A 22,982-nucleotide genomic window follows, 5' to 3' on the forward strand; every position below is an offset into this window, starting at 1 on the left:
GCCTATACTTATTTTTAATACTTCTGTATTTTTGACCATGGCTTTCTTCCTAATCTGTCTGAAGTTAGTTGTTAATTCTGATCCAGGTATCAGTGTTCTACCTTTCCTCAAGATCTGTTAGCTTAGTAAGGACACATTGCTTTTCCTTACTATGTGCAATTCTAAACTTAAGATTTCCAAGCTTTCACAAAAATAGTTCTTTACAAAATCTTATTTCCGTTGCCAGATGACAAGCTCGCCCTTCACTGCGCAATAGCGGTGCCTTTAAATGATGACACTATTTGCCTCATACCCTACTTCCAGACTAAATTTCACTTCAGTTTTCGGTAACACCGGCTTCTAGTGCTGTTCAGGTTCCCACCAACACGCTCTGTTTACGTTTCAGGCCAAGTTTCAGTCCCCTGACAGGGTGCCAGAGAAGCCGGCTGCCAAGGGCACACAGCACACAGGGTGAATGAAGCACGCTGCTCAGCCATCAGCTCCAGCACCCCGTCAGCCGTGATGGCACTGCTCAGGGCCTCACTAACAACTCGGTTTGCCTGCTCTGACGGCTACATCCACCGGGCCCCGCTGTGAGAGTCAGGCACGCCTGGGGAAACCGCTTTTTTATTTTTTGCTTTTTTGGTTTTTTTGCTTTTTGCTATTTTATCGTTGTTTGGGCTGCGGCCAGGCCAGGGGCGGCTCCCGGCCGATAGGTGTCGCTGCGGCAGTCTGCCGTGACGAGGCGTTTTGACCGCGCTGGCTTCCCGTAGCTCGGCCGGCGGGGTCTGACGTGTAGTGTCGAGGCGGCGATGGCGGCCGCCTGGGAGGAGATTCGGCGCCTGGCGGCCGATTTCCAGCGGGCGCAGTTTGCCGAGGTGGCCCACAGGTGAGCAGCGCGGTGCCGGTACCCGCTGCGGACCGCGGCCCCCGCCGCCTGCCGCTAAGGATCGCTGCCGGCGCTCCTTCCCCTCCCCTCCCCGCGCCGGCAGCTTCCCTTTCCTCGCCCGCCCTCACAGCCTCCTGCCCTCACACACAGCCGGGGCCGGGAGCTCAGCCAGGCAGTCCCAAAAGTCCCGAGGGCCCCCACAGAGTACGTGCAGGTCCAGGGTATGCAATTGCTGCTAAGTTCGGGCTGGTGAAGGCTGTCATGGTTCCAGTGCTTTGTTTCTTCCGTGTGTGTCGTTGGGCAGTAGAGGTTGTTGCCTACTGTTTTTATTAAAGAAAAATAAAATCATCCCAAGCAAGCAAAGCAAAATAAAAAAATACACAAGAGTGGTAGACACACATTCTGTAAGCACAGCCGCTCTTAAGTCCACAAGCAGGTGCATTCTTTCAGCAAAAAGGGGCTGACAGCTGTTAAGAGGAAGAGTAAAAGTTGTTTTAGAGATATGACGCACATAAATGAAGCCATATGGATGATTTGGGAGGTGATAAGCAGGATCTTGAACTCAGTTTTTTGTCTTTAAAAATACAACAGTAATCCTCATTGCACTTCCTGTGTTTAGTATTTCTGAAACATCAATTTAAAGATAATTTTAGCAAGCACTTACTTAGACTTGACTGATTTTATTTATGCTGTTGATAGATTATCAGAGCGGAACTGTATAGAAATTGTCACTAAACTGATTGCAGAGAAGCAGTTGGAAGTAGTGCACACACTTGATGGAAAAGAATATGTCACTCCAGCACAGATTAGTAAGGAGATCCGGGATGAGCTTCACGTATGTGGTGGTAAGTGTGACATTTGCTTTCTTCCTCTGGATTTGGAAGTTAGTTCTGAAGACTACAGAAAGACTTTGAAGGTTTTGTTCAGTAGCCCTAATCTTGCAAAAAAAAAACCCAAAAAACAAACTTTCTTCCTACTGCTTCATCTACGTATTAATTCACCTACTACTTTTTTATTGTCACTTCAGATCTGTGTTAAATGTTTAGGTAAGCATATCAAGATACTTTACTTAGTTCATTTGTTCATTTTCACGCATGCGAAGGTAGAAGTGGTCTAAGAACCCTTTTGAAGGAAGTTTGGCACTTTAGTATGGTTAACTAGCCTAGATATTTGGCCTTGACTCGGAATTTCAAAATCATTCTCTATTCATGTCCTTGATAATATTTTAAAGTTGTCACTGACATTATCTATTTTATGAGAATGATGAGCGGTCCGCTTTATAAGATCTCAGATATGTAAGGAAGCACATAGCCTCAGACAGCTTTTTGTCAATGGTTTTAATAAGACAGTGTACTGTACTTTTAATTATGTTTAAGGGTGAATTTCATGTTATGTGTTTAGAAAATTAATTTCCTTATTATGTTTATACAGATTAGTAGTATTCTTACGGTCACCACAAATATGCCTCAATACGTTAGGCCACTGTATCATATCAGTATGATAGCTTGAATTGAATTTAAAGTTGCTGGGGTTTGTTAGTAGCATCATGCAAGGGTAAAAAGTTTTGGTAATCGCTGTTTTGATACTCATGGACAAGTGGTCAAATCCAGATCAGCATCAAGGCAAAAACTAATTGGGAGGGAGTTTAAACAGTGATTTTTACTTCTGAAATTTCTGTATTGGATTGTCAGCAAGGCAGTAGGTAGAACAGTAGGGATATCTTGCTCTGACTGCCTGTGATTTGATAACATATAAATCTGAAGTTGATTTAATTGGTTTACAGAAAGGTAGTGAGGAAATGTTTTGTACACAATGGACTATGCTATATACTAAATCTGTTCAAGCATGTTTTATACACTAAAAGTGTATTTGTGCTTTTTTTTTGAAGGTCGAGTAAACATTGTTGACTTACAACAGGTAACTTTTTAGTAATAAAATACTACATACTTCTTTCTTTACTTCACCATGTATATTGTAAATGTGGAGTTCATCAGTTATATTCCAGCTAATTTACTTTTTTAAGAGAATGAACTTTATGAAAAGCTGATAGCTCATGTCAGAGTACAGCAGATTACTTAATCTGACAATTTACTGCTTTGTAGAAAGCTCCTGTGTGCTTAATGATAATCTAAGAACTCTGAAATCACCACTGAATTATACTGATTTTCTTTATGAACTCTTCCTTTGTAAACTAAGGATGACAAACAAAATAAATATGTTTTTCATTTAAATATAAAGCTGCAGGAGCATGCATGATTAACTTTTGCATGCCTCTTTGGATCTTCACTCTTCCTTTTTTATTCGCTTGTCTCCACTAATCTTTATACTTGAGTAGTCTTCCTCTGTGACTCATTTTCCCTTCTGGCTTGAGTAAAATCACTTGGAATCAGAAAACCATTCTGAAAGACAATTTAGTTTTTTCTGTTCGTAGCTTTCTGGATTTTTTTATTGTAGAGGTTTCTTTTGACCTTGTCACAGTTGCAAAGAAAGCATTGCTGCTTTATTCCAAATCACAGCTTAACTATGTATGTATGCAATAGCAGAAAAAATAAAAGCAGCTTTCCCCAAGACATAGGAATGTGTAAGTATGATATCTCAATGTTTGAGAATTAATTTAAAGTTCTGATAAGAGGTTTCATTGGCATTTTTCTGTAGGTACTAAATGTGGACCTTCTGCATATTGAAAACAGAGCTAATGACATCGTTAAATCTGAAAAAACTATTCAGCTTGTATTGGGACAGCTTATAAATGAGTGAGTACTTTCAGGAGCAATATGTATAATTCACATTCCTCTCATATTTTAGAATGCAGGCTAAAAGCATTGGCCAGCCTTTGTTGCTTTTGAAGCAAACTGCATTTTTCTTGCCTGCTGCTAAGGGTGCCTGGTGGTGATCAGTGCTTCTTGTGGAAATGGCAAGCAAGGCCTGTCTCAGAGCATCCAGTGAATCCATGGAGCAAAGGCCTTACTGAGGCCAGTATCCTGCACTTAGGAGGCTTCATTTCTTACTTAGTGTATTTGTGTACAGCAGCCATATCTCTCTTGCCTTTGCTGTTTGCCTCAGCTATTGACAAACAGTATAATTTTTTCCCATGTCTTGCTTTACCTCACAAGCTGAAGGTGTATGAGCAAGTTATTTCATGGCTTTCAGCACACTAACAGCTACTGAAGTAATACTCTTGTCTCTATTATTGATTGTGCTGCAGGATTTATTCTTGGCAAAGAATGTGAAGTTCCTGGCTCTCTTGATAAAAAGCTATCTTGCTTATTAAAGCCCTTTTCTAAGCTTCCTTGACATATTAATGTTTTCCTGTTCCCGCTAGTTGACAAATTCATCCAAGCAGATAAATGGCCAATTTTAATACTGGCTACTTGGTTAGCGGGCTTAAAGAAAACCAAAACCAAACAACCACATGTTCACTGACATTGTTCTCCTTTTTTAATTTAAACTAACTTTATTTTTGCAAAAATTCAGCAGAAAGAGCTATAGTCATAGAATCATAGAATGGTTTGGATTGGGAAGGACCTTAAAGATCATCTAGTTCCAGCCTTCCACTAGACCAAGTTGCTCAAAGCCCCATCCTGGCTGGCCTTGCACACTGCCAGGAATGGGCAGCCACAGCTTCTCTGGCCAGCCTGTTCCAGTGCATCACCACCTTCACAGTAAAGAACTTCTTCCTAATATCTAATCTAGATCTCCCCTATTTCAGTTTAAAGCCATTATCCCTTGTCCTGTCTCTACATGCCCTTGTAAAAAGTCTCACTCCAGATTTCTTGTAGGCCTCCTTTAGGTAGTGGAAGGCTGCTGTAAGGTCTCCCTTCTCCAGCCTTCTCTTCTCCAGGCTGAACAAGCCCACCTCTCTCAGCCTTACTCCATAGTCATCATAATGCCAGGTCAATTAGTAATTTAGCATATGTCTAGCAGGTTGATTTTGAAATTCACACTTTGTGGGTGGTTTTTTCTTGTTTTTAAATAAGGAGTTACCTGGATCAATTAGCAGAAGAAATAAATGATAAACTACAGGAAACTGGCCAGGTGACAGTGTCTGAACTCTGCAAGACATACGACCTTCCAGGAGACTTCCTGATACAGGTGATGCAAGCCACCAACCTAGCAAATATAGAATTTGTTATATTTATATTCTTTCGTTATCTTTGCAGTATTCATGGCTGTAATTATTATAAACTGTCATTCTAAGCAGAAAAGTATTAGGTATGTAGAAGGTACAGTGTAAAAACCATTCGCAGAATGAGGTTGATAGCCTTTTGACTACTGGGCAAAATTTCTTCAGAATCTTTATAACTGGTAGGAACAGACCAGAATTAGTAACATCAGGAACAGGTTAGATTAGTGTAAGATCTGAAAACTTATTTGTGTGAGATACTAAAGATATAGGGGTAATTTCATCAGTCTTATTAGTTACCCAGGAAGCAGAAATACAGTGGTAGAGACCTTTCAGTTTATTCAAAAAACATTCAGAGTAGAAACGAAAAACTTTTCTTTTGTTAGTGACTATTGTAGTGTTTCAGAGGATTAGGGAGAATTCTCTTACCATTATTGACTTTCAGTTAAGGTTAGATTTTGATTAGAAGATACTTTTTTCAAAGAGTAATCCCATGGCATGTGTTAGGTGAACAGTCATATTATGTACCACAGACAACCTTGTTGACTCTCAGTTTGTGAGCAGATTTCTTCTAATACTTTTTGTGTGATCAGCTTCTACAAAAACATTTGTAGCACACAAAATTACACGTTCTGTTTGTTTCCTGGGCAGTAATTCCTGGGTTCAGTTCACTTCCAATGATGCACATTTATAAACTGTTTCTACCTGTTTTCTTTTGTGTTTATGGTTCCTGATTTTTATCTTGTCTATTTGAAAAAAAAATAGTATTGCTCATTTCCAAACTATTTTTACTTCTTTTGAAAAGTTTTCTTTCATCATTAGATGCTCACATATCTAATAGAAGAGGGCATTGTTAGGAAAGCTGAATTCCCTTAAGTTTGGAGTGTGGGCCATAATGGCATCAATTTATATGTAGTAAATACATACAAATTCTCAACATACCTAAGTAGTAATTTAAACTTGCAGTCCTCATTTCTGAATTAGCAAAGCTAATTTGCTGCTCTGCTAATACAGGTTTTTTTTCATTCATTTTTGTTTAATATCATTAATATACAGTTTTAGCAGTTAACCCAGCTTCTATTTACAGGCATTATCCAGGCGTTTGGGTAGAATTATTCATGGACAACTAGACCAGGAAAACCATGAGGTGATTTTTACAGAAGCCTTTGTGTCACGGCATCGAGCACGCATTCGTGGTCTCTTCACTGCAATTACTCGGTAAATGGAACGCATGCAACCACATATTAAAATATTTTCAAAATAGGTCTTTATGGACCAAATTCTCTTGTGACTGAAAAAGAAAAGAAAATAAAAACCTATGGATTGATTTCTTTAAGTGTAGTTCAGTTCCTGGGGTGAATTATTTACTTATAGTAGACTCACTTTTCTTTTTTGAAATAGGGACCTCCTTTTGAAAGGAGAACAAGGGAGGTATAACAATATGCAGTATACAAGAAGTTGTTTGGCTGAAGAAAATGTTAATCAGTAGTTCTCCCATTTGTTTGGAGAGTATCTATCCTCATCCCTAGTCAATTACATATTGATGTCTGCCCACTATGTGTGATTCTAGATATTTTTTTATAATTAAGTCAATAACTTTCTGTGTCAATTTGTTTGAAGAGCAAAACTTGGAACAGCGAAAGTTTCCTTACAGTAATTATTATAACTTTGTTATAAGATACAACTTCGTAGTAATTTAAAATTAAAATGTTTTTGGTAATGTTAAACATCAACATAGCGCCCTGGGGCTAAGATACTTTGTAGTTTTGTCCATCTGGCGTAACCTCTCATTTCTAGATTTGCCGCATCAGTTTCAGGTCATTGACTTATATTGGTTTGTTTGTCTTTTTTCCAAGGCCTAGACCTGTAAGTAACTTGATCACACGGTACGGATTTCAAGAACATTTACTTTACTGTGAGTTTCATTTGGATTGGGTTGGGTTGGTTTGTTGGGGTTTTTTTAGTTAATTAATAGATTCTTCATTACTAGAAGTATGCTTTCAAATAAGCATTTTAATATATAGCTTTAATTCTGGAAGAACGAGCGATATGTTTCTCTTTACTGTAAAAAACGTTAAATCTTTTCTGCTATCCAGAACTGAAGAGATGTTCTCTGTATCTAAAGCAATGAAAGGATACATTGGTGAAGTGCCTCTGGTGCAGGATGATGCAAGAAGTACAGTACTCATTTTGTCATCTGTTTTGTTATTTGCCCTTAGCTACTGGCAGTTTTATCTGTGAAGCAACAAAAGGGAACAGATTTTATGTAGCCAAGTAACGTTAACTGCTCTGGATTCTATTTATTGACTTTTCTCTGTGATATCGGAGGCAGAGCTTTTGTTATGCTCTTAGTTAAATGTGTTTATATGCTGAGAGGTAAAGCATATCCTTAAACTGTTTGCTTTTATTTCTTGCAGTTTCTTTTTTAAATAGAAATGCAAAAATAGATTTTCTACCCCACTACTGAAACTTTTAGGCAGTACTTAATTGTTTTTTACTTCTAATGTTGTAGCTTTTCTTTCACTGTCCCCTCCCATCCGTCCAAAATGCTGCTTCAAGCATCATTAGTCTTGCATTCTGGCTGACTTAAGTGCTACTGGTCTTTAGAACTTAGTAGTTTTCTGTCTCTTCTCATGAAACTTACTATTTCTCTTCGTTTGGTTGGGTCTTTTTGCCTTCTGGGCATTGCACGCTTTAGCTGTGCTGTAATACCTCTCTGCTTACCTTCTTGTTCTTTGCAACAAACTTGTTCATTGAAAATGAAAATCTTAGCATTTAAAGAAGGTTATATAAACACTCTACTTTCACATAATCTATTTAAGGTTTCCTCTCTGTTTTTTGGAACATACCATCCAGCTATTCATAGATTAAAAGGAAAATCTGTTAAACTGTATTATAATACTGTTGCAGTACCCGATAAATTCCAGTATGTGTTTACAGTCTTTTTCAAACAGTTCCTGCAAGTACATGGTCATGTTCTGCTCATGTACAGTGTTAATGTGGATAGAAGTTCTAGTGTTTTCTCATCACTAGTAGTCATAACTGTGTCTGTTTCTTGTATCTTTTTCATGGGTGTTGGGGTGGGTTTTTTTTTTAATGAGTTTGTTCGTCTTTTTCTTTAGTTTTTCTTACTGTATTTCACTTCTGCAAGTTTCAAAGAGCTTTTTATCTTTTTACTCACTGCTAGAGGACATTTGATTTTATTCTATTTGCTGAGATACCATTTCAATTTCACAAGTGCTAGAAATTTGAAAAAATACCTTTTAATGATGTCACTTATATTTTTGTTATAATTTAACTATTAGTAAGTACAAACATCTAATTTTATTTTAAAAATCTGTCCTATAAGCTCCATTTTATACAAGGCAACTGAATCATGGCAGAACATGATTTCTGACTCTTGTTTTAGGTGATGTAAGGCTGTGTCTTGTTTAAATCAGTTTCTCTTTCTTCTACATTTTCTCAGTGTAAGTAATGTTCAGCTGAGTTAGAGGCAGTTGTGTTCAACAGCTGCTCCTCTACCTTGTAGAGACTTACTTACACCATGTTCATATCTGCCCAAAGAAGAAAAAAAAAAAAAATCATGATTTAATGTGCAGTATTTCTTTTGGAGCCAGGTTTTTGAGTAAATTTTCCTGTGTAGGTGAGCTAAACCTTCATGTGCTGTACTAAGCATATTGTAATGTTTACTCATATCATGAGGAAGAAGCCAAATCATATGATACTATTTAATGTTCTGTTCCAGCGTAAAGTCTGTCTTTCAATGAAATAGAAATCATCCCAAACTGGGGAAAAAAAAGGCATCTAGCAAATCTCTGGAAATCAACAGAGCTTGGCAGTTGATGTCACTGATTTTTTTTTTTTTTTGTCATTGTATCTAGTGATGTATGAGAAGGCACAGGCAGAGCATACAAGGTCAATCAGATATTCTTGTGCACCTTTAATGGACCAGAAATACCTTATTAAGCATTGAGAAAGGCTTAGTACTTTGGTACTACCAGTTGCCAGTATGTTCTTCATCAACAGTATTTGTGCATTATTAGGAGGTTATTATTGGCAACAGTGTGAACTTTGTAAACCATAAAGATGGTCACCAGTAGGAGGTGCTCACATTTATGCATATTTAGTAGGAGGTGCTCACATTTATTTAGATAACAATTTTTCATGTCATTTTAGTGTGTTTGGATCTCTTTTTTTCTGTCTTGGTTAACATGCAAGCAGTGAATTTGAAGAGAACATAATTGCTAAAACACTTATACATTATATATATATAAAGATATTTTTATGACTACATTTTCTAAAGTAAAAGCTCAAACTGTGCAGTTACATGTTCAATAAGAAGTGTTTTGATTCTGCCATTTTGATTCTGAGGTTCACTCTTTTGAAACATTGTATGCTTTCCAGAGCTTTTATCAGAACACTTGCATAGTGTAAAAAATAGTTGATAGACCCAATAAATGTTTTTCTAAAGCAAGCACAGACAGCTAATGGGGTGGGGGACAGCAAAGAGGAAACCAAACGGGGAAAGTAATTGCCATATTTTGTTTAGTGGAGATATCAAAGTGGAAAATGCCACTTCTTTTATTTTCTGTGTTGTAGCTGTGCTGGAAGAGCTTGTTAACACTGGTCGACTAAAAGGCACTGTGGTTGGTGGGAGACAGGATAAGGCTGTGTTTATTCCAGACATTTATGCCAGAACGCAGAGCAACTGGGTGGATTCTTTTTTCAAGCAGAATGGTTACTTAGGTAATTAATCTATATTCCCATAGATAACATGTCTTTCTAAAACTAATTTATGTAATTGGTCTTACCCTAATATAGCCAGTGTTTAGAGTGAAGCCTCACAAGAATATGTGGAAATCAGTACGGTAGTTGATACTCCTTTGTTAAAAGACTAACCATACTGCTAAACAGTAACTTTATTTCTCAAAACCAGAGTTACAAATGCTACTTTTACTGCTGTTCTGAAAACATTTCTTAGACTACTCCCTGTAGACTTTCCAGGTGATCATGTTTGATCCACAAGGTTGGAGTTTCAGTCCAGGCATCCAGATTACAACCAAACTTGGGCTAATAGTCTGGACAGCCAAGCATGCAGTGCACAGGACGAACCTGTGCAAAGTAAGATTTGTAGAACTGGACTGGGTGGCACTAGTGTCTGATTTGAATCCAAACAAATCTATCTAACTTAAAGATGAGTGATGCTGGACGGTGGTGTTTTAATACAGGAGCTATGGGAAAATATGGACCTGAACAAACAGAGAATGTATCCTTATGGTCCCAAAGGGCCAGTTCCTAAAAACAGTTAGTCTTGCAGTTTGAAAAGCTTCATCATAATTTACTGTAGTAGTGTTAAGTGTTTCTGTAATACTGCTTGACTGATAGATTATCTGTCAAAGTCTTTGAATGTTTTCAGAATGTCTAAGTATAAACTGCCAAATAGTTGAAACACTTTGGTTGTGAGGCATTGCACAATTCTATGAGCATATTGGGGTGGCTTTTGAAAACAAAACATTTTGTTATTGTATATATTATGAATATTGTGCATGTTATATTGGAATACTTAGAAAAGATACAATTGCAAAGTTAAAGGTATAGGAATCTGAAAAAAAAAAAAACACAAAAAATCAAAACTCCAAACAATTCTTTTTTTCCAAAACTCAGCCCAAACTAATGTCCATTATTTAATCTTCATATTTCTCTTAACTATATTGTAGTGCAGCTTGTACAAACTAAGTTTTAGGTCAGCATCTGCTTGAGGCTGCATTTACTTTTATACAAACTAAACGAAATTCTTCATTTCCTGCTTTCAAAAAAAATTACCACATAAGATCCTGTAAGTATATGAAGGTACTTAAATGTGACAGACATCTAACTGTTTTATAGAATTTGATGCGTTGCACAGACTTGGCATCCCTGACCCAGCAGGCTATATTAAAAAAAGGTACAAGTCTACACAGCTCTTATTTCTGAGAGCAGCTTGTGTTGGTCAAGAAATCGTGGATCAAGTTGAAGCCTCTGTAGAGGAAGCCATCAGTTCTGGGAACTGGATAGATGTAGCAGTAAGCAACCCTTTCAGTTGTTGTTGTATTTATTTGTTTTGTTTTACTTTTGTGTCCAAAAATATGTATACTACACATATATAATGAAAAATTTCATGTTTACAAAGAGGGATATTCAGTTCAAGTGAAATAACGAGTAAAAAGGCGTTATTTGCCTTTGATCTGAACAAAGCCAATGGAAGGACAGCAGTATTCAGTTGATAGAAACCTAGGACTAACTTTCATTTCAAAATTAGTGCTAATGTATTCTGCTAGAGAGCAGTATATTTTGGGGGGGAGGTGGGAAAAAGTTTAAACCGGATTTCTGTGACAGTTTTGTAAGCAGACGAATATTAGCTATTTTGTCTTGGCTAAATCCTAATTCTAGGCCATAACAGCGCTATTTTGTCACTTGCAAGGAAGCCTGCTGTTTTGTTTGGTGTTACTCTGTATCTGTTGAGGTGCATTTTGAAGAAGTTGCCGTGCGTTTGCACAGAGCAATGTTGATTTCTGGTGTTATAAGATTTAAAATAGTGTTTACTCTTAAATTGGTAGTTTAATTTTAAAAGTACAGTATATTCTAAATAGTTGTCAAATGTCCATGGATTCTGTTTATCCACACACAAGTATGTCTGTCCAGTCTAGAACAGATCATTGTATGTAAATTCTTTTTATTTTCTTCACCATAGACTCTTCTGCCCAGCTCATTGTCAGTAGAAGATGCTGGGATTTTGCTTCAGCAAGTGTTGAGATCTTTAAACAAAAATTCTTCAGGTTTAATCTTCAGTGACACTATTGTTGTCAGTGAGAAATTTGTAAGCAGCTGTGCTGATCTGTTCTCTGCTACCATGCAGCAGAAAGCTGAAAAGGTAGGGGTTTTTTTTGGTCAAGATGCAATCACTATACATTGAGTGCTGGACTATAGTTTATATGACTCTGTTTGCTGTTACCATCTCTTTGCATCTCATCTGAAATAAAGTTTGAGAAGAAGAACAAAAATGATGAAAAAGTTTGTGCGTGTAATCAGTGTAATTTAATGTATGTTCAGTTGCACTCAGGGAACACTATTCCACTGACAGGATGACCAGATGCTGGATTTTGAAGAGAAGAATAAATATCTCTTTATGTATTGCACTTGAAATACATGGTGTTAGCTTAGTATACTGAAAACATGGCCAAAAGGGTTAAATGTTTCTGCATGTATCTTTTGTTGCTGTATCTTTTTGCTGTTAAGTGCATGTTCTTCATTTCAGGAAATTAAAAATAACCCTGTTAATTTAATCACTGAAGAAGATTTAAAACAGGCTTCTGGTTTAGAGAACTCATATGCTAATAAAAAAGACAAAAAGGATGAAAGAAGAAAGAAGGCAACAGGTAAAGCATCTATATTAAGAAAAGAAAAAAAAAAAAAAGGCTTGTTTAGCCTTGGAAGTATTCAAATATAAAGTTACGGTACTTTGTAGTCTGGTAGTTTCTTCCACTCTGTTGCTGAAGATATTTTAAGAAATAATCCAACCACATCTTATCATTATTCTGTAGATGTGGATGTGTCTGAGCTATGTCCATGAGAACTAATTTCAGGTTTAGAAGTATCATAAAGGTGTCTTGAGTTAGTCCAACACAAGGCAGCTATCCTTAGAAGCAAGGAATCCATTTGTTAGTGTATATGGTATGACCACGTAAGATTGAGTTGTGCACTGGGGAGTGGCCAAACCAGTAGCTCAGGGACCTCTGTACCATTTTTGATTACACAGTATAAATACACTCTGTGCTCTTCTTCTCAAGGACCCATGAAAATGAAACTATTTCTTAATAGTCTTGAGAAATAAATTCCAAAATAACTCTGTATAAATAGAGAAATCAGGTTTGGGGGCAGGGGGGTGTTTCCTTCCTGTTACATAATGTAGTTACTTGAAATCTTGGACCTTATATTTAAGGTCTTAGTGCATGTATAGAACCAGTTATTCTGGATCTGAAATTTCTTTCAAGTGAAAAAAGAAGGGAACAAGCTGTGGAAAGGGAAACAAGCAGCAGAACTACTTACTTTGTGGAAAAGGACTGTATTTCAAATTGAGATCCAGTCTGCAGGGTGAATACATGGATTACAGGAAATACGAACTAAGTAGTTTGATATGTTTATCAGAACTGTAACATCTCATTGCGTTATAGTCATCGAGGAATAGTTGAAAAAGAATTAGTGTTCTAGTTAATTGAATGCATGTTTTCAAGAATATTTTGGATAAATGCTTACTACGTAGGATTTTTTTCTCTGTAGGTTAACAAGATTGCATTATCTGGATATTTTTCAGTAGCTCAGTTATTCAGCATCACTGAATAAAAACGCTAAATGCCTACTAAGATGCTATTTTCAGCCAACAGAAAATCTGCCGTTACATTCTGGAAAGTGGTATCTCATCTGTTTTCAGCTGGAAAAAGATATTGTGCCTTTTAAAAATAGAATATATAGGTGCATTCAATATGATTAGTACTTGTGTTTGTTGGTGATGTTAGCTTAAATAAAGCTGTGACTCAGTTGCTCTTTTTTCTCAAGACTGAATCTTAAAGTCCTAAGATTCTGGGATATGGATTTCAGGTTATATTTAGAATCAGGTTGTAGGGTTTTAATTCAGCATTAACAAGTAATGCAGGTAAATTACTTTAATATTGTAAACTTTTTAAGTGCTGCAGCTTTTCTGTGTACTAAGCAAATAATTCTCCACCAGAGGGCAGTGGATGCGTGAGAGGAGGAGGAGGTGGTAATGCTAGAGAGATCAAGATTAAGAAAACCAAGAAGAAAGGAAGAAAAGATGCTGACAGCGATGAAGAGTCGCAAGCAACTAGCACAGGTTTGTCCTTTTATTTTGGGCACTGTCTATTAATACTCACATGTTTTTAGCACTTGATTTTTCACACTTGTTGTTTTCCCCACTGTCAGGTAAAATGCCAAAGAACATGAGAATACTTTTAGTTAGAATTGTATCAATGGATATGATATTGCTGTTTAAATGAAATAGACATACCATATTCACTGAGAAGTATAACTTGGTCTTTAAAAAAGAAATTTAAGTAAAGGAAATGAGAACCTTTTTTTATTATTTAATTTTATGTAGGAAGTGCCTTAGATTTCAGGATTAATATTATATTTGGTTTCTTAATACCTGCTGAATAGTGTACAATAAATGGAGAAGTTCACATTCAGTTCCAAGGCTTAAATTAACAAATCATAAGGAAGAATTAGTACTTAGATGTTTTTCCTCATAGGGATAAAATACACAGTCAAAATAAAGGTTTAATATTTTAAATAGGGTTTGTCTTGTTTAACTGGGACATCTACATCAGAGCAAGTTGCCTTTATATCTGTTGGCTTTGTAATGGAGAAAGGTAGGTACATTGAAGGTCTAGTCTGTCTCACTCGTTTTAGGTGTGTATTACAGGATGAGATTGAATTGCTCCCTATTGAGTCCATTTCTCTGCCTTTACTGTTAGGAGAAGGAGCATGGGTAGCATCCTCAGAATTAAACACCTACATTGTTAGGCTTTCAGCAAACTGGTTGCAAGTGGCACAGTCATGATTATGTGTTACTTCTTTTATTTAATGGAGATGCAGAAATGTGTACTTCCATTTTATATATAGTATCAAGACTTTCATTACTGACTGGAATACTTTAAACATTTGAAGTTGTGAAGTACAGCATCTTAATTTTGTATGATACTACTCTCAGATTACTGGAATTCTCATATAAATGAAGTTATTTTTCAAGGCTGCTCAGTCACTGAGCATACAAAATTAAGTTTTAAATCACCTCTTTCGTGTGCTTTACAGTTGTTGATGCTTGTATTGCTGTATTTTAGTAAGTAGCTTGAGCCAAAATCCCCAGATAAATTCAGGTATATATAAATAAGACCCTTCCAAAACCTGATTTAAGCTCCCTTACCACCAGTTTGTATAGCCTTGTATGTTGTTTATTGCTAATGTGGCACTACTAGGACCATAATTGATTTCCGTTCATTCAGTTTCCTTATGTGCAGAATAAGCCCGTTACATGCTGCATCTGTATCATAGAATGCCTGTCCTTTTCTGTTCCCTGTCATCATCCTGATCTCATTCTTACATATAAAACAATTCTGTAGCATGCACATAAACTTCGTATTTTGTCCAAAACCAAAATACAGAGTCACTAATTCATATGTGTTAACATACATCATGTAAGTTGATTTTATTACTGGAACTTCTTGTCTAGTTTAGTACTTTTGCTTTATCTTGTCTCAAATTTTATACTGTAATGTTAAGCTTACGATACCCTCTGTTACATGATTGTGTACCTTACTAAGTGGACTCTAAACAAAACAACCTTATGAAATCTTTCAAATTGGAACATTCTTTTCAGCTTTGGCATTTTAAAAACTACTTGGTCTTGGTGACATCGTAGTTTCTTCTAAATTAGTGGATGGGCCAGGCAGTTTGAAATGTGACTACAATTACTATTTAAGTTGTTTATTACAGAAAATAACTTCTAAGCAATCAAAAGAGATATTTTGTCAGTTTTTCCTGTGTAAGATTTAACTGTCATGTGTATTCATCTTCTGTGGAGACGTTTCAATGCGTTATGCCACAGAGGAAATGCAGCAAAACTAAGTATAATGTTTTCTCAATGAACATTGCTCATGACCACTACAGGTAGGAATAAGCAGCCGGAGTTCCCTTTCATGTCAGCAGATGAAATTCAGGATGTTTTAAAGACCCACATGCAGGATTGTCCTGAAGAACTTATTGCAGAACTTGCTGAACATCTAATAAGGTAATTTCAGTAATTCAGCTGGAGTTGGAAACTCTGCGATTCACTTCAGATTAATCTTCTCTTCAGTCTGTTTTCTTGCTGAGAAAAAATGTTATGATGATGGAAGCAAAACATGTCCCAGCTCCATGTGGCATGTGTCATGGCAGTAGGTGGTTCTGTGCCCTTTGTCAGCAAGCATATTTTCTAGTTCATGCTTGTATTTCCTCCCCCTTACACTGATCCATATTGGGGTTCCACCAGTGCCATCTTCTGTACAGCTTTTGGTCTGTATTCACCTTTCTTGTCTTTTGTAGCTCCGCTGGTACCTGAGGAACTGGGTAATAAATTAGGTCAGCAAACTGGTCTAAGCAAAGATGAATATCTTGTTTTAAAAGATGCACCATACAATAGAAAGCATGTGAATATGTGTAAGGGCAAAAAAAGACATTAGGGTACAGTGGTAACTGCATGTTTAGAAGGGCCTGTGCTATTTTAACGGAGCTTAAAAGTCTTCCCCTCTTATAGCTATCGATCTGAAATTTGTCCTCAGGCCCTTAAAAGAGTTTTTGAATAGCATTGCGTCTGGAAGTATTTTCTATCTTTCATCTTGTTTGCATTTCGGAGTTGTTATGAGTTAAAACCTTGGCAAGCATGTACATACTGTGCATACTGTAACCATTAGTACTTCTGCACTTAAAAAGTACATTTTAACTTCCTAGTGCTTATTTTCTGATTTCTGTTACTTGCTTTTTTATTAATCTCACCATTCTGTGAGTATGCTCCGTTCACTTACTGTGCAATGGTAGCTCTCTGTTGCTGATATATTTGGAAAAACCTACAGTTTTACACTTTGCTTAATGTTCACTTTTTCTCCTCTCTTCTTCCCTGTTCTAAGACCTTTAACAAAAACTTACCAGGAAGTCGTGCGTTCAGTTTTTACATCTTCAACATCATCTTCTGGAGCCAGCAGAAGACAGACTATGAAGGACTTGCAGGAGGAGTTCTCAAACTTGTACAACAACATTAGGTTATTCGAAAAGGGAGCAAAGCATTTCACAGGTACAGTACATACATACATTAAAAACTGAATATGCTCCTTCAAGGGTGTTGAATTTATTCTAGAATCTACATTCAAGGTCAAAGAAGAGCAACCATTTAAAAAGGAAAAACTTAGAGATGCGTTTACTCTGCCTAACACTGACCTTATGCTGGAGTGCAAAATGAGTAAGCTTCCTTCATTCTGTCACCTGTGCCACTAATGAAAAATTCGAATGTTTCTAAGAAGCCCCTGTTAAAAACTTTTAGGTTTGATACTGAAAGCAGCTGCTCCTTGAGGGCAGCTTTTCAAAAAGGTGTAGATTCATTTTGCAGTGGGATAGTTTGTAAGGTGTCTTCTTTAGCTATATTTTGTGACAGAAAAGTAGCATTAGGAAAATACTGTAGACATTTCCATGATTCTCTGCTGTATTCAGCTTTCATGTAGAACTTTCCCTGGGGAAAACTTATAACAAAAGGGAACGCTAATAAAAAACCCTGATATTCCTATATTTAGGAATAAATGGAATTATTTCTCGTTAGCGTCTGTTCTTGTACGTGTGTTCTGTAGCCTCTTTTTTCTAAAAGCTGTTTCAGTGCTATAGTCATATGCCTGCTCTTCTGTTCAACTGCTTGTCCTGTAGAGGTTTTTACTTGATGAATAGCAGTGATTGTTCATTAGGGGTTCAGGAGGGTTGTACAAGGACTACTTTACTGCTTCTACAAATACACCTTTTGAAATAGTACCAACACATTAAAATACTCTTAGAGACCTGAAAGCTCACATTTTTCACTGAAGAACGTTCAATAAGCAATTACAAATGAGGCATGTTAGCTTCATGTATCAAGATAACTTTCTCATACTACTCATACTTGATAAGACTCCATGTCTTAGGAGATGCTCATAAGAATCACATTTAATGCATCAAATAACTTTGAATCTCTTACTTCTTTTAACAGACGAAACTCAGACTAACCTTGCCAAACATCTGTTGAAGACAGTCTGTACAGATATTACAAATCTGATTTTCAACTTCCTAGCATCTGATTCAATGATGACAACAGAAAATTACTCTGCAATCACAAGTGAGGTACACAGATAGCGGTTCCTTTTTAACAGTCTCAAGTAGATCAGTAATGTTTATTTAATATTTTATTATCTTATGTGTAAATGCAGCTAAAGTGATAATTAATAGTACAGATTATTTTAATTCTTGTCTCATACAGGTCCGAACAAAGATTTTAGGTAAATTGCCAGAAGACACCAAAGGCCCTTTAACTAAACTGCATACTTCTCTGAATGGCAAGGTAAAGTGATCCAGAATCTGAGTTCAGATTTTCTGCTGATACAGTGCTAATAAACAGCTAACAGAGAGCGTGTAGTACATAACTGCTGCTGCTGCTGTGAATGAAGAAGTCAAAATAGTCTTTCAAATTTTTGTAAGTCAGTGGGAGTAAGTATATTTTCATACCTGTGAATTCTTAGATTTGAAAGGTTGTTCTTACCTTTACATCGTCACCTAGCTCTTCTCTTCCAGGTGAAATCCAGTGTATCTCCTAAGTGCAGGTGAGAAAAGTAAAAGCTGAGAGAATGTGTAATTCAAAGTGGTTGATGTTTCTTGTTGTTTGTTCCTGAAGCTCATGATTGTTGTCCCATGTATTTCATAACTAGCAAAACCCTCAATATTTAGGAAAAAAATCAGATCAGCAGGGGAAGTACAAAGCAGAGTAATTTATTATTTTATGCAAAAGGCCAGACTGATGTTTCTTAAGAAAAAACATATCTGTAAATAATAGTAGAACATATATTCCTTTTTTAATTACATTGTTAAGGTTAGTGGATTATAACTTGGTTTAGTATTTAAGTATATGAACTATTGGAAAAGGAATAGCATTAATTTCTACTAAATACTTTTTACTTTCTATTTTCTTTCATAGCGTATTCCAAGTGTATTCACAGTCATCTGTGTGATTAATTGTGAACAGTAGTTAACTTTTTTATAATCTGCTAACACAGTTTAAATATTTATCTCATTTTCTAATAGAGCATAGAAGATTTTCTTTCATGCCTTGATTCTGCAGTGGATATTTGTGGTATTATGGTGAAAAAAGGAGACAAAAAGAAAGAAAGGTACGTTAATTTCATTTATTCTATGCACAGTCTGAAATGTAGCTGTATTGCTGAACAAATGTTAGGTGGTTACTGTGGTAGCAGTCACACAGAATGTGTAAGAGGCAGTCTTTCTTTCCATACTGTTGAACTGAAAAATGCAAAGTCAAGCAGTCCTAATTCCATGGGAGAGGAGGTGAGGAGAGTTCATATTTAGCTAATTTACTTGACTTACTACAACATAGTTTATAAATTCCCTAGGGAGCTTTCAAAATTTGAGCTACACTAGTGCTAGTTTGTTGTTTGTTTTTTTTTTCTTTTAAATGTGTAATTTTACATAGAACTGATCAGAAGAGAAAATTAAAATTTAGATGTTTTAGAGTATATTATCAACTGCTGTAGGACAGAAATATTTTTATATAATGTATTCCTGTTCCTCAGGCAAGTCCTGTTTCAGCATAGACAAGCTCTGATTGAGCAGCTTAAAGTCACAGAAGATCCAGCTCTTGTTCTGCACCTGACATCAGTACTGTTATTTCAGTTTTCAACCCACTGTATGCTTCATGCACCAGGAAGATCAGTACCACAGATCATTAATTTCCTAAGTGGCAAGATCCCAGAGGTATTCCTTTCTAGTTTCTTAAGGGGAAAGTACCTTGTTTCTATGACAGAACATTGAAGTTGTGCCTTATACTGTTTCTGCTGCACATGACTGACATCTTTGTGTTTCACGTCTAATCATTGTTTTATTTGCAGAATATGCAGTTTTGCTAATCTGGATTGTATTTCAAACCTATCATTTCAAGGATCTGTCTTCAATATTTTTCAATAAAACTAAAAATCAACCTGTTACAAGTACTGCAGCTTTTGCCTTTAACCACAGAGACAGCTGTCTACTGGAGGATAATTTCTTGCAGCTGAAAATTCTTACGCTCTGTTTCCTTCCAGCTAGAGCATGATTGCTTTTTAAACTTCTCTAGTTCAGTGTTATAGAAAGATATACCATTTCAAAAGTAAAGATATTGAAATTCTGTATTCCAAAGTGCCCAAACTGGTGACATTTAGTAACTGCACTGCTTCGCTGCTTTGGTGTTTAATTGTCCTGTTCTCACAGCATTGATGCAGTTCAGTTTTTTTGTCCCTTTGAATGTCTCTCAGAATTTAGGTTGCAAAATAACTTGATGGAAATATATTTATGTATATATTTACCCTCTTTAGGCAAAAAGGGGAGAATGCTTTTTGAAAAAAAATCACTTTCAGTTAAAGCTCAGGGGTACCTTCTCTGTAACATTGACATTCCTTTGGTTTGTTCTCTCTTTTCCCCTTAGGATCAGCATTCTCTGTTAGTAAAGTACCAAGGGCTAGTAGTGAAACAGTTGATCAGCCAGACTAAGAAAACTGAGCATGGAGACAGTGGCACAACAGATAACCTGGAAGAGGAAGAAGCAGATGCCATTCGAAAAGAGCTCCAGGAAATCACTACCTCTATCAAAGACCTTGCTCTCAGATCTAGGAAATCTTCTGTAACAGAGGAATAAAATTACTGTTTGGTGAATCCAAATCCATAATTCAGTCAGATTTTTTTTTTTCTTATCCTGAAGGAAAGGATAGCAGATAATGCTTGGCAAACTTTAAAATTTAGCGTCTAACAATGGCAAATTACAGCCGGGTGATGATGGTGAATTAAGTATTGTTATGTACTACTACAGTGTGCATGTAGCACATGTAACACGTTGTAGTACAGCTGTGTACATTGTTCATTCAGCAGACTTCTTGAGTTCTTAGTCCAGTTCGCATAGCAGTTAGAAGTATTGTATTCTGTCAGCTCCTTGAGAAAACTTGCGGTATTCTGTTTATGCTGAGTTTCATTAAAAGATTTCGATTTATGATCTTCCTACATAAGCTTTATAGACCAAAATACTGGCTGAAGTGTTTCCCTTGAGTTTTTTACCAGCCTTATTTTCACATGTGCGGTGCTTTTTGTCTTCAGGAAGGTGGTAAAATGTGTAAAATAGAATTCTGCCACTATTAATTACACAAGTCTTGTATGTCAAATGTACTGCTGACTTACTTTTAAGAAAAGGTGATTTTCAGACAGGAGAGATTGTAGTTGCATTACTTCAGTAATGCCCGTTGATTTCATGTGTGTAATTTCAGGGGTTTACATAAAGTCAAGTTTGAGTAGTAAGACAGAAATAGAGTTCTTTTCACTAAAAATGTCATTCACCCATCCTTGCCAAAATTCTCTGATGCTGAAAGAAAGCAAATTCTGTGCAAGCCCTACTCTGTTCAAATACTTGTTTTCCAACAGTTCATGTATTCTATAAGCTAAATCATAAATACATCAAAACTGGAAATCGCAATAAATGAAAGTTGAAGAGGCCGAGTATGGGAGCTCAGTAACTGATAAAACAAGGTTAAGATAATTTTGGTAAGGTAAAAAAAAAAGAATTTTATATATATATAAAAGGCAGTAACATTTATCAGTGTTCACAGCAGTGCTGATCTTCCACCAGATGTAAGGCAAAACAGTTTGCCGGTTGTAAGGCAGAAGTAAAGGTAGTTGGGTTTTTTTGCTTGGCTGGAGGCTTTCGTAGCTGACAGTAGAAGACAATTAAAAGTAAGAGATGAAAAATATTCAGGCTGTTTAACTTTGTTTAAGAAATAAAGTTTCCATACTGGGAATAGGTTCAATTTCTTGTTATTTACCTAAAATAATTATTAAGTTCCAATATTGAATATAAACAATTTTATATGACATTGAGCTGTTTTGTAAATAATATACCACATGACATTCTATATACAAATATGAAAGTATTTTAATAACATTAAATGATTTAAGTATTTGAAATGTATCCTGTTGATTTAATCAATAGTTGATCATCTTGAAACTTGGATCTTTCAAAGAGCAATGAGCAAATGCACCATTTGATTTAACATGCCATTCTAAGCATCCCTGTATTTTTGTTCGATACTGGTTTATGCTGCAATAATAATGGACGTTTTATAAAATTTACTACATCATGTGTTAGAATTCTTGTATTGTAGCTAGTGATAAAAGGATGATAAATATTTTAAGTAGATACATGGGAAGCACTAAAATTCAGAGATATCTTCTGGCTACTAACAATTCAAGGAGACATAGGTTGGAAAACCTTTGCAGATATTTTTGTTGCCTCTTAGCTGTGGAAAATCAGTCTTCAGTTTATGATACAGAAGTATTTTGAAAGAGAAAGAAAAGGAATATTCTCAATTTCCTGAATATTTTGCTAATTCTTGGGGGTTTTCCTTTGACTGGGAGGAATTGTCTTAGAAATTAGGTGTTCAGTTCACAAAACAAAACTGCCCTTTGATGGCACTACGGAGTATGCAAATTAACACGCTTACTTTGATTTCAAGTATTTGGTCTCAAGACTCATGCTCTTCACCTGTGGTATTTAAACATCTCAAAAAGCTGATGCGTATATATGCATGTATGTAATATATACACAACTGTTTATAAACATTGATCTAGCTTCGTTTGGTGCTGCTGTCAGGAAATTGGAATGAGTGCATTAGCCATAGGTAGAATCTCTCACCAGTGGCCTTTCCTTGCCCTTTTTTAAGTGGCAAAATGTGACTTTCGTAGCTGGTCATTTGGTTATTTGCAGGTCTGCTGGAAATAAGCTATTGCTTTGTTAGGACTTGCAGCCTTCTTTCCAATTCTCTTGTTTCACAGTTTCTTAAAAAAAAAACAAGAAATTGGCAGAAGTTTCTAATTAATAGCACTGGGGTTTGTTGTTTCCATGAATCCATCCCGCAGCTCGGTCAGATAAAACTGCAGTACTTGTGTTCTCTGTGTGGGCTCATGAGTAGGCTACTCATGCAGGGGTTGCTCCCTGAATTCTTTTTTCCAATGAGTAACAGTTACATTTTCGTCAGGCTGGGAAAACAGAAATCTGGGTCGATTTGGGTGGGGTTTCTAATTGGAAGTTTAGTACTCTTGCAGAAGACGCAGGAGTGACTATACTGGGTCAGATTGAAGGTC

At 36.4% G+C, this 22,982-nt stretch overlaps 1 protein-coding gene across 1 annotated transcript; it reads left to right on the forward strand.

Moving 5' to 3' along the window:
• The first annotated feature begins 715 nt into the window (after positions 1–715).
• Positions 716–21,971, forward strand: UFL1 (UFM1 specific ligase 1). The gene is made up of 19 exons (XM_062608419.1): positions 716–868; positions 1,568–1,713; positions 2,757–2,789; positions 3,528–3,621; positions 4,846–4,960; positions 6,079–6,209; positions 6,848–6,906; positions 9,591–9,737; positions 10,878–11,053; positions 11,722–11,901; positions 12,286–12,406; positions 13,756–13,878; positions 15,711–15,831; positions 16,706–16,869; positions 17,806–17,936; positions 18,073–18,153; positions 18,891–18,976; positions 19,397–19,577; positions 20,284–21,971. The coding sequence occupies exons 1-19, from the start codon at positions 792–794 to the stop codon at positions 20,491–20,493; spliced, it is 2,376 nt and encodes a 791-aa protein (XP_062464403.1). The 5' UTR covers positions 716–791; the 3' UTR covers positions 20,494–21,971.
• The last annotated feature ends 1,011 nt before the right edge of the window (positions 21,972–22,982 follow it).

The sequence above is a fragment of the Pezoporus occidentalis genome, unplaced genomic scaffold (genome assembly GCF_034315485.1).
Source record: "Pezoporus occidentalis ecotype Australia unplaced genomic scaffold, CSIRO_AGI_Poc_V1 ctg13, whole genome shotgun sequence".
In the NCBI taxonomy this organism is placed as follows: Eukaryota; Metazoa; Chordata; class Aves; order Psittaciformes; family Psittacidae; genus Pezoporus; species Pezoporus occidentalis.

Coding starts and splice junctions, on each gene's coding strand:
- UFL1 (XM_062608419.1), top strand. CDS start 792: ATGGCGGCCGCCTGGGAGGAGATTCGGCGCCTGGCGGCCGATTTCCAG. Junction 1,714..2,756: donor TGAGCTTCACGTATGTGGTG/GTAAGTGTGACA, acceptor TTTTTTTTGAAG/GTCGAGTAAACATTGTTGAC. Junction 6,210..6,847: donor CTCTTCACTGCAATTACTCG/GTAAATGGAACG, acceptor CTTTTTTCCAAG/GCCTAGACCTGTAAGTAACT.